This window comes from Atractosteus spatula, chromosome 2 (genome assembly GCF_055471065.1).
Source record: "Atractosteus spatula isolate fAtrSpa1 chromosome 2, fAtrSpa1.hap1, whole genome shotgun sequence".
Taxonomy (NCBI): domain Eukaryota; kingdom Metazoa; phylum Chordata; class Actinopteri; order Semionotiformes; family Lepisosteidae; genus Atractosteus; species Atractosteus spatula.
Genome location: NC_142707.1, coordinates 2858614 through 2870386, shown reverse-complemented (window position 1 = coordinate 2870386; position 11773 = coordinate 2858614). Strand labels below are relative to the sequence as shown.

Genomic DNA, 11773 nt, shown 5'->3' with positions numbered 1-11773 from the left:
AGGAGGACTCTGTTCACATTGTTGTCTGCTTCTGAAATTTAAGTTCTCTCCACTTTCTCAACAACAACACTAATTTCACGTTCCTCCTGTAGGGCCCTACACAGCTGCTGTAAGAACAGCTGAGGGTGTGAGTCTAGGTGTAATTCAGTCACTCGTGCACAGCAGATAAAGAAAGTGCTCTTGCACAGGAAGACAGGAAGCACAGCCAATTCTGAAGGCACCACCTGTTCCTCACAAATTTGGATTTGGGATGCAGAAGTGCACTGAATGAAACTGTGACCCTCCTTGTAAAAACAGGATAAATATGGATTTATTTGCAATGTACACTCATCAACCATGCAGCGCTGATGGTGTGAGGCCAAGAGAGTCTGCCGACACACAAGCATGGTTTCTCCTCTGTACACCCTGTTTTGTACAAATCTCCTTCTTCGGCTCCAGAGCAAACGGAGTTTCTCAGCTGTCGGAGAGTCCGAAATTCATCGCGGCTGTCAGGGTGTCCGAGAGCTTGGTTGCGATTTTATCTGAGGGATTGGGGAGAGGAAAAAAAAACGGGAACTGATCACAAACGGATATTTGCCAGAGTTGATCACACTGAGCCACAGCTGCACAACCACTGTAGCCCAGCAGGATTTCCGGGTCCTTTTATTCTGTGAATGCAACGAGCTGTTCAATTGGCCCAATTAATTAGCTCAAGGGGGTAGTTAGAGAGCTCAGCTGGAATGCAGATCGTAAGATCCTGGAGCTCTTAAAGCCTGAAACTGCAGTATCCCATGATGCACGGCCATGCCCATTCCCTTTCCTGCTCTGGCGTGCAGAGCGTCATAGCTGCCGTCAGCTGGCAGGGGGGCACAGTGAGTGCACCGTCTGACTATAGTCCCTAGAGGCACGTGCACAGACCACACACGAGGGGATCCCATCTCTAACATGTCAAGTCCACCATACAGCCATTTTCTTAAGTCTCTTCAAACTGTTACCAGGCCACGTGTGCGGAGAGGGATGCAACTGATCTGATTTAATACTGGGCGGTAGTGGATAGAGTTCAGTGGTTTAGAGCTGCTGCCTCATAGTGTTGGGGCTGTTGGATTCATTCCTGGGGTGCTGTCTGTGTGTTCTCCCTGTGCTCGTGTGGATCTCCTCTGGGTGCTCCGATCTGCTCCCACTGTCTAAAGACATACTGCTGGGTTAACTGGATTCTGGGAAAATTTGGCCCTGGCACGAGTGTCTGTCTGTGTGTGTCCAGCGATGGACTGGCGTCCCATCCAGGGTGTAACCTGCCTTGTGCTATCTGCTTGCCGAGATAGGCTCCGGCTCCACACGATTCAGTACTGGATAAAGCAGTTGGAAAATGGATGGATGGTTAAATCTCATTTGAACACTCTTCTCAGGTCAAGGGTAGTTTTGGTGTGCCGGTACACAGCTGGGCACAGCTGTTGCCAACAGCTAAGACCTGCTGGACATCGAATTAGGGCTGTGTGGCCATGCTCATGTGACCTGTGCCCTTGCCCAGAGCTGACCGGTCCCACTCCTTGCTGACCGGGAGGCCGCGAAGTGACCGCGCGAGGCGGGGTCCCAGGTTCGAGACTGCGTACCTGCCCTCTTCTGCCGCTTCTTCCTCTTCTTGCCGGCTGCCAGCAGCGCCTGGCCCTGCTGCAGGGGGTCGATGTCCAGGATGTCCGACAGGCGGGGCGCCCGCGGCACTTCGACGCGCCCGGCAGCCCCGGCTCCGCCCGACCTCGAGCGCGCCCGAGCCAGCTGCACCGTCATCGGCCCAAACTGCGCGAGAGGAGGGGAGAGCGACAGTCCCAGACCGCGGGAACGCCAGGCCGCACCTGTGCGCCTCCAGCCGCGACACCACGCTAAAAGTGTGTGATTCATTAACAAACACTAACGATGGAGAGAAATGCGACACACACGCTCCTATTCCTGCTAACAGGCCTCTGAACCGGCACACCAGCGGGGTCTCAGGACTGGTGGAGCAGGCCCTGCCGTCGCCGAGGCTGCCCAGTACGCGCCCCGCCGTGCACATGAGTAGAGACAGGGGGCGCTAGTGCGCACGTCACAGTTCTCACCCACCCACGGCCTAAATCCCCCAAAAAACGTGCGCTGAAGCACCACCCCACCTCCGCATCCTGGTCGTCCTCCATGGACTCGGCCCTCTCCTCGGGGTCGGCCTCTTCCCGCGACGCGTCGTCCATGTCCTGCTCAGCCGGGGGCTCCCCCTGCTCCCCCGGGGTCATGCCAGAGGTCGCGATGCAGAAACCAGCGTGCTCGGCGGGGCCGGTCACCTCTGGAAAAGGAGAAGCCGAAGGGAACCAGACAGGCGCATGTGAGCTCTGCTCGACTTCTCTCCTGCCGTCCTCAGAAAGCTGCATCTCACTGGGGAGGCCCGCAGAGACTGGCCAGGAGCACAGGGTCCAGGCCGGGACTACAGCCCGTGCACACACACTGGCACACGCTAATCAATCCCGCCAGCGTGTGAAGCCGAGAGGAAACTAGAGCAGCTGGAGAACACTCACACGGACAACATGCAAACTCCACACTGACGGGACCCCGGTCTAGGAATTCGTCCCAGGAACCCGAGGATGAACCCCCTGGCCACTGTGCTGACCTCATTTTCCTCCATCTGCCGGGAAAACGTTTTTTTTCGTTGTCGTTTTGTATTGCGCTCGCTTTGATCACACAGGAAGTGACCTTTGTTGCAAGAGCGCCGCCTTACCAGCCAGCGCCTCCTGGTTGCCCCTCTCCAGCTCCTCCCAGTCGAACGCCTTGCCCATCTCGGCCACGATCTCCGCGCTGACGTGCGTGGGCAGCGTGTGGGTCTCGGGCGGGTGGGTGAAGTAGCTGATCCTGCCCCTGAGAGACGGCAGAGTCACGACTGAACAAGGCGCCGTACTGTGCTGCACTAAGCACCGGCGTAGCTGGGACACAGAGCTGCTGCTGGTTATTGCTCCAGCTGGGGTCTCAGTCACAGGCTCACCGGTTTCACCGTTCAATACAGGGCAGATCCGCAAATGTACTTCCGCCTTTAGAAAGGTCAGATGGGATTTGTAATGGGTAACATTCTCACTGTGCACATGTCTGATATACAGTACCCCCCTCCCCTGTAGGATGCTGGGAGAGAGACAAGAGACATAGTGTTCCTACAGGACCAGGGCTGCATTCCTGTATCAGTACTACCCTCATCCAGGTGTGTTTTCTGAAATGTGACCAACCACAACTCTGCGGAAGGGAAAATGCTTGCTGTGGGCGTGCCAGGCGCAGACCCCTCCCCACCGAGGGCGTGCCAGGCGCAGACCCCTCCCCACCGAGGGCGTGCCAGGCGCAGACCCCTCCCCACCGAGGGCGTGCCAGGCGCAGACCCCTCCCCGCTGAGTTGAGTCGCAGTTAAACCCCAGTGAGTGTCCTGCCGCCTCACCCTGTCCAGTCCAGGAGGACGCTCTTGGCCGCCTTGTCGTGGTCGGGCAGCCCCCCCTTCCTCAGCTTGCCCTGCCTGCGAGCCAGCAGGGCCAGGAACTCCAGCGTGCTGCGGAAGTCGGGAATGCCGTAGTGCTGCATGATCTGGGGGCACAGGAAGGGAGGAAAGGGAGCCTGCTTGAGAGAGCCCCTCACTCCACTCCACTCCTGCACCCTCAACATCGGTACACCACAGCCGAGGCACAAGGTCAGGAATGAGGAAGTCAAAGAGCAGACGAAACTCAACACAAAAACAAACAGCTGCATCCATTTTCTAATGGTCTGGGTGACCAGCACTGCTCTGTCCCTCTGCACACAGAATGTGTTATGACTCCACTTCCAATGCTGGAAAGCTGGGATGAAAAGTGCCGTCTGTCGCGGATATCTTGACAAGACAGTGTGGTGCCTCCTAACTGCGCTGTCTGCATTTTAACAGTGCAGCGTCACGTACTACAACCATGTGACGCGCCTGTCTGTGTGGAGTATGCGTGTTATCCGTGTTCACATGCGTTTCCTCCTGCCAGCACTGAACTTTCCCCTTCGGGAAGGAGGAGGTGGGTGCTGGGCCTGAAGGATCCCAGCACAAGCAGCACCCGCGACGCGACCGGCTCTCACCTGCTGCTTGTTGCAGCGCCTCAGGATGGCCTCCACGGGCGCGACGGGGTCGACCAGCTGCTCGATCTTCACGCAGTTCCGCAGGACCATCGCGGCGTCCGTCAGCGAGGTTGCCATGACGATGCCCGGGCAGTCCAGCAGCTTGATGTGCTTGTCCAGGTGCACCTCCTGCAGGCACCTGCTCCCGCACGGAACACGGATCAGGACAGAAACCGCATAGCAGCGCGGTCCTGTTTCGCAACATTTACGGTCGTCCCGATTGTACTGCCGAAGGCTAAAATCGTCAATCCATGCCTCCATTTTCCAACTTCTTCTTCCAATTCAGGGTGGCAGGGGAGCCAGAGCCTATCCCAGCAAGCAACGGGCACAAGGCAGGGCACGCCCTGGACAGGACGCTTGTCCACTGCAGGACACACAGACATGCACACACTCACACACCTGGGCCAACTTCCCAGAAGCCACTTAACCTCCCAGTATGTCTCTGGACTGGGGGAGGAAACAGGAGCACCTGAGAGGAAACCCACGCAAACACGGGGAGAACATGCAGACTCCACACGGACAGCAGCCCGGGTCCGAGACTGAACCCAGGGCCCCGGCGCTGCTGCCTCACAGACCACTGCGCCTCCATGCCGCTCCTTGGGTTTCAAACAGTACAAACAGTCTTGCTGCCACTTCAGCGCAGGGGAGAAGGTCAATAAACCCAGAGCTGCAGCTGCGGCCGGCGGACATCAGAGCCGGCCGCCCGCGGTGCGAGCGCAGATACCGCCGGGCCGAGCCGAGCCGCCAGCGGAGCGCAGCCTTACCTGGTGACTCCGGGCGTGGCCCCAACGCTGCACGCTCGAGCCCGTTTCAGACTGTTGATCAGACTGCTCTTCCCGACGTTGGGGAAACCTGGGGGCGCGAGAGGGGAGAGGAGCTGCTTCAGCCCAGAGCCCGTGGGGCGCGCTCCCCGCCCGACGCGTTTGTGCGGTGTGTTCTCCCACCCCCCCCCCCCCACACCAGGTATTTAACTGCAGGAAACCACGGACTGCAGGGAGCCACTGTACCGACTCCCAGCCATCCCTGAGGACAGGTGACACTCGACCCCTGACAGACCAGCAATCGGGCCAGGAATCCGAGCGGGAGAGGAGATGGACTACAAGCCACAGGACACCCAGACTCCCCTGGGAACTGGGCTGCTTGCTGTCCTGCCCTGCTGACCACTCGGACCGGTCACCTGTCTTCTGCTACTGACCTCAGCTCCGGAGTGTATTACCGCAGTTTCCATTCTAAATGACTGAAATAAATCTGGAATATTGAACAGGGCTCAGTGACCGTGTTCTACTGGTGATGAAGGACCTGCCAGTAACACAAGCTGGATTGTTTTTTCTTGGGACAGGAGGCAGTAACTGGTCATCGTGCGCTGAGGAGCGATTCTCCGCCCGACCCGGCCTCTGGGGAAGGTGTCGGCGTGTCGAAGCGAAGGGCTCGAGCTCCCGGGGCATCACTCACCCACCACGCCCACCGTGATGGCCGTCTTGATGTCCAGGTTGCGGCAGTAGTTTCCCAGCAGCTTCATCAGGCAGTCGGCGCCGACGCACGCGCTGCTGCTCAGGAGCTCTGCGGTGGCCTGGGCCACTGGCACACGACTGCGCTTCTGCATTTCACAAATAAACAAACACGTTTTCAATTTGCAGGCCTGCAAAGGGGTGTCATGACCCAGGATGCGGGATCAGTCCGGGGGGGCGTGTCAGTCATGAGCTGGGGGGTGGGATCAGTACCGGGGGCGTGTCAGTCATGAGCCAGTGGGCGGGATCAGTACGGGAGGCGTGTCAGTCATGAGCCAAGGGCGGGATCAGTCCAGGGGGGGCGTGTCAGTCATGAGCCAGTGGGCGGGATCAGTACAGGGGGGCGTGTCAGTCATGAGCCAGGGGACAGGCTCAGTCCAGGGGGGCGTGTCAGTCATGAGCCGGTGGGCGGGATCAATACCGGGGGCGTGTCAGTCATGAGCCAGGGGACAGGCTCAGTCCAGGGGGGCGTGTCAGTCATGAGCCGGTGGGCGGGATCAATACCGGGGGCGTGTCAGTCATGAGCCAGGGGACAGGCTCAGTCCAGGGGGGCGTGTCAGTCATGAGCCAGGGGACAGGCTCAGTCCAGGGGGGCGTGTCAGTCATGAGCCAGGGGACAGGATCAGTCCAGGGGGGCGTGTCAGTCATGAGCCAGTGGGTGGGATCAGTCCAGGGGGGGCATGTCAGTCATGAGCCGGGGGCGGGATCAGTACGGGAGGCGTGTCAGTCATGAGCCAGTGGGCGGGATCAGTACGGGAGGCGTGTCAGTCGTGAGCCAGGGGACAGGCTCAGTCCAGGGGGGCGTGTCAGTCATGAGCCAGGGGACAGGCTCAGTCCAGGGGGGCGTGTCAGTCATGAGCCAGGGGACAGGCTCAGTCCAGGGGGGCGTGTCAGTCATGAGCCAGGGGACAGGCTCAGTCCAGGGGGGCGTGTCAGTCATGAGCCAGGGGACAGGCTCAGTCCACGGGGGCGTGTCGGTCAGGTCTGCTCTTACCAGGTTCCTGCTCTGCTGCTGTGTGGAGGATTTGAAGGCCACAGTGGGGAACTCGTTCCTCAGATACTTGATCCACTTCTCCACAATGTCTTTGGAGACCAGGTCTGAGGAGGGAGGGAGAAGTGGGAAGAGAGGAAGATTGGAGGAGGGGGATGGGAGAAAAAAAAACAGTTGAGAGTGGAGGAATGCAGGAGACAGGTTAAAAAAATAAGGCCCAAATTCTCCAAGATGCATGAGAACTCTTTTGTTAAAAGTTTATTTTATACATAACTTTATGCACTGGTATAGACAAGTAAAAACACACAGAGGTTATTACAATAATTCTGAATCTACGGTAGCTTGTTCCTTTCACCCACAACCCTCTGGGTAAAGTATAAACAGAGAAAACATGATTACTTCAGTACTCTCCCTCTTTTACTAACCGTCCTTCAGCTTTTATTTTGAACAAGGTGAGTTTACAAAACATAATGGGTCCTCCTTGTCACTGAGCTTCCCAGCAAGGGAATAACAACCCCAGCATACCGATCTTGTTGAGCACCAGGACGATCTTCTTATTTGTTCCACTCTGCACCACCGCCTGCTCCACCTGGGGGCAGCGGCAGCCCAGGGGGTCTCGGGCGTCCAGCACCTCCAAAATGACATCTGCCGCGTCGATCACCTGGGGCAGAACACAGCCTGTGATCACGTGGGGCTGGGTCAGCATCTGTTCACAACGCATCACTCACTGACTGGCAACTAGAGTGATGGGCGGAGACACTCGGCACCCAGCCAATCGTAACACAGAACTGACACTGGAAACCTCAACGATTGGTGGATTCACGTGGCACCCAGCCAATCATAACACAACACAGACTTATCTTTGGTAGCCAATCACTGTACAGGGTACAAGTCAAACAAACACCACACGTCCCACTCCTATGACAAAACTGACCAGAGCTGCACCTAATACACTTTTATAAAAATACACACCTTTTTAAATTCTCTGTAGTATGCCTTTCTGGAGTTTTCGTTTTCAAAGTTGGCGTGTTTTTCCAAATTCCTGATCTCTGTTTCCTGGGCCAGAAAATAAATATAATGAGAGACATGGGTGGACAGCAGACAGAACAGTAGAATTTGCCAGATGCCTTCATTATGATCATTTAAAGCATTCATTAACAGAAAGATTGAGATGTTGACGGGAGACAGACTAAGGTGCCTAAGCTTATGGACAGAAAGTCAAAAAGAATGGGTAAAGACTGATAGAAAAATTGCATTAAGTGCATAGCGAGGTAGGAGCACCACTGTTTCAATTCTCCTAGAACAGTCCCTGCCTTTCCTGGGCCAGCTGGTCCTCTGTGTCAATTTCACCAAGCCTGTCTCCTTAGTTCTGCCCTGGGGTTGGACACAAGATTTCACAGGCTTGAGGTTCTTACAAACAGCATAAGAAACGTCTCACTCTGTGCACACGTGCTTTCAGAACACCAACGCACATGGAGATTAATAACTGTTCAAAAAACCTCAGAGAGCTGCATCAGTCAATTCTAACCAGAGAAGACCCAGGAGACTGACAAGACGCGTCACCATAATAGGAGAAAGATCCCAGTGTGAAGCCTGCAGTGTCTAGTGGCTACAGAACTCCGACTGGACGGTACCAAGTACCTGGGACTCCTCAGCAGAGCCCCGTTGATGAATATTAATCAGTGTGACGAATTTACCTGCTTCACATCGACTCAATCAAACTTCAGTGCACCCTGCACGAAAAAAGACCGTCATTTTATAATGACTTTGTGAATTTGTGGGAAGGCAGAAGGGATAAGGTTCTCCCGATGGATGTCCCGGGGCACATGGATCACAAACTCCTGAGCAGGAGATCTGCAGGACGTGATCGCATTGACCGTGACCCCAGGAGCGTAGACTCTGGAGGGTCAGCACTGGGGACACAGTCGCCGGCCCCCGGAGGGAAATGAGGAGGGAGCTCCTCTTTCTCGTTAATGATCAGGAAGACGGTTTAGGTTCAGTGCTGAAACCGCGTGTGAAAATGCTCTTTAAAAAACAGCCACGTGGAATGCCGAAGCCAGGAGCCTTCCTGCGGAGAACCCGGGGAGCTGCCGCGCCGGGAACCGTGTCCCATTACCTTCTGCTCAAAATCCCTCTGCCGGAGCTGCGCGTCCCGCTGGAAACTGTCCAGGCTGCGGCGCTTCATGAGCTCCCTGTCCCGGGACGCCTTCTGCTTCTCCTGGAGCTCTTCCAGCTGCGGGGCCAGTCAAGACAGGACGGAGTTATCACCCCCTCTCACTGACGCCCTCACACCATCACACCAGGGGGAGCCAGTCCCTCACGGGGCAGACCAACACAAACACGCACACTCACTCACACCTGGGCCACTCTCCCCAGAAGCCAGTTAAACCCACCAGTCTGTCTTGGGACTGTGGGAGGAAACACACTCGCTGATCCGGGGAGAACATGCAAGCTCCACACAGACAACTGCCCCAGGAATTGAACCCAGCCCCCCCCCCCCCCCCCCCCATGTTGAGAGGCTGCAATGCTAAAGCTGCCCCCCCTGATTAAAACATTTCACATTCAATATGTCATCTGCAAAGCAACCAAGTGGGACATCAGTGGGGGGGGGGGAGCACTTTTGCAAGGTGCTGCACACGCCAGCCTGCGGCTCCCAGTAAGATCAGAAACGGACTGCGCCGTGTGGTGCGTGGGGGGAGCCCGACTCCCTCTCTCACCCTCTTCTTCCTCAGCTCCGCCTCTCTCCGAGCATGCTCCTTGACGTGCCGCACGTTGGGCACCCCTGGGTCCTTCCTCCCTCCCTGCGTCTTGGTCTGCTCCCCATCACCGCCCTGCAGGCGGACAGAAGAGCGTCAGAGGAGCAGCGGCCTCCTGTGTCCCTGGATAGGGGTTCCCCCACCCTGGTTCTGGGATTCCTGCTCACCTCTGCTACACAACTGAACCCCGAAATGACCAAATAACAGCACTAATTTGACCTTGCTCATGGCACGAGAGGGACCCTCCAGGACCCTGATATCAGTACTGCTCCCCCACCCCAGCCCAGCCTGAACTCTGTCACCTTAAAGGAGTTTTTTCCTGCTACTCACTAGGCTGAGTCGGTGAACTGTCACGTGCACATGAATCTTGATCTTACAGCCTACTCTAACGTGCAGGTTTTTAAAGCCCCTACACATCGTCCATCTATACACACATGATATATACATGAAGTTGCACTTGCTTATATGCAAGTGAGACAGCAGAAAAGAGAGACTCGATAGCGTTTGCCTGCAGGTAAACAGATGCATGTGTTTGGGAAGAACATATTCTGGTACAGTGTTAAATGTGCAGTCCTTTGACACTGGCTTTTCTCTTATTACGTCTATCAATTACACAGAATTCTATATTGCGCATCAATATTAATTTAAGGATAGGCGTGTACACTTTGGAAACGATCGTCACGAAGACTGCAGTTGCACAAGCGTTGAACTACACAAGCGGACTCAAGTGTGAGAGGGGTTTCGCCGAACAAGTTCGTTTTGTTTGCGTAAAAGTTTCGAACAATGTATCCGGGTCGTATTGGACAGGCTGTGCTCCCACTGCCAGCGGGGAAAAGCAGACAAGCACTTTTTCCTGCACTGAGAGAAATACCCCGGCTCCCGAGTCCCTAAAATAACCCTCCAGTGTTGTAAACGTCTTGCTAGTTATTACTGTTTTGACAACAATGTATTGATCGGTTATGCTAAAAAAAAGCTGGTTAAATTGTTTACAGTAGTAGCAGAAAATAATGAGACATGAGACATGAGACAGAACACACAGACCGGCGAAACGTGGGGCTTCGGGGGGATGTAGTTCGCCGACCTAATTCGCAACATTTAAACCCCCCCGAAAAACTACAAGGCCCATAATCCCACGCGACTCCTCACGCAGAGACGGGCTACCCATATGGTTTAGAAAATAGTTAACACGCTTACCTTTTTCCGCCCAGTAAAACCGAGTCTCTTCGCTCGTTTCTGTTCTACAACAACAAAACAAAATATTAATAACTCGTCATTAAAGAAAAAAAACCAAATGTAATCACAGCAGTCATTTAGGTTTCTACAACAATCTGCCCGCAAACTCACTCGCTTTCGACATGCTTTCGTCTAGCCTGGCTGGGCAATCGAGCTGCCGTAAAGCCACCGTTAAGGTCGACCTCGCATGGACTGTCGTAAAAACGCTTGGGTGTCGCGTGACAAGCGGACAGGCGCAGAGGAGAGTCGTGTGCGATTAGCTGAGCAGCCTGCGAATTGGAAAAGAAAGATGAGAGGAACACGAGTTTTGCAGCGCTTCCTAAACGCAGTGGAATTAAATTTATTATTTTCCTCTTTGAGTGTGCAACGAAAAATGTGGTTTGTGAATTACTGCGTATCGATGCGAGTTGAATTAAACTGCCGTGCACTGAGGCGGTGAGGTCTTGGGTGGATTTATATGAACGCTCACAAATTCATCCGCCCGTTCAGGGACACGGCCGAGCCGGAGCCGATCCCAGCAAGCAACGGGCGCAAAACAGGGTACATCCTGGAGAGTCCATCAGGGACACACACACACAGACCCCAACACGGGGACCCGTTTTCCCGGAAGGCGAGTAATCTAGCAGCGTGTCTTTTGGACTGTGGGTGGAAATTCCTCGCGAACACGGAGAGAACATGCAGACTCCACACAGACAGCACCCCAGGCACTGAGCACAAGGCCCCCCGTACTGCGAGGCAGCAATGCTGCTCCCTTTGCCCACCGTGTCGCTTTAAAACATTGCGACTGAACCCCAAACCCCTCAACTTCAGTTTTCTAAAAGCATGCGTAAATCAAAATATGCCACTAGATATAGTTGTGTGTGAGCATATGGCACACATTTCAGTCCATTATCATAGCAAGGACGTTCCTCTACGCAGTACAACACTCCCCTTGTCACACGCAGTGCCGCAACGAGCGTGCAGATTAATGCACCAAAACTTCTCTCTCTGCAGTGTAGCACAGTACCGGAATTCTGGCCTTGCCAAACGGAAGAGCGCCCTCTGGCGGCCATGTGCCAATGTTGTTTCCCTGCCAGCAAAGCTAACGTAAGGTTCACTGGCAGGCGAGTCAGATGATTGCTCCACATGAGAGCACTCAGTCATTGATATCTGTACTGATCTGTCTTTGGGATAAGAGT

At 55.1% G+C, this 11773-nt stretch overlaps 1 protein-coding gene across 1 annotated transcript; it reads right to left on the bottom strand.

Annotated features, from left to right (window-relative positions):
- Nucleotides 1–295: 295 nt before the first annotated feature.
- On the bottom strand, nucleotides 296–11488 carry gnl3l (G protein nucleolar 3 like). Its single transcript, XM_088932229.1, has 15 exons — nucleotides 10707–11488; nucleotides 10557–10600; nucleotides 9324–9437; nucleotides 8723–8839; nucleotides 7579–7662; nucleotides 7132–7267; nucleotides 6610–6713; nucleotides 5560–5704; nucleotides 4872–4959; nucleotides 4069–4246; nucleotides 3416–3558; nucleotides 2717–2853; nucleotides 2121–2287; nucleotides 1590–1773; nucleotides 296–521 (listed from the first exon to the last, which is right to left on the bottom strand). Exons 1-15 carry the CDS (start codon nucleotides 10717–10719, stop codon nucleotides 454–456), a joined length of 1722 nt encoding a protein of 573 aa, XP_088788355.1. The 5' UTR covers nucleotides 10720–11488; the 3' UTR covers nucleotides 296–453.
- Between the last annotated feature and the right edge of the window lie 285 nt (nucleotides 11489–11773).

Coding starts and splice junctions, on each gene's coding strand:
- gnl3l (XM_088932229.1), bottom strand. Junction 6,714..7,131: donor CCTGGTGCTCAACAAGATCG/GTATGCTGGGGT, acceptor CTCCCTCCTCAG/ACCTGGTCTCCAAAGACATT. Junction 5,705..6,609: donor AGCAGCAGAGCAGGAACCTG/GTAAGAGCAGAC, acceptor TGTGAAATGCAG/AAGCGCAGTCGTGTGCCAGT.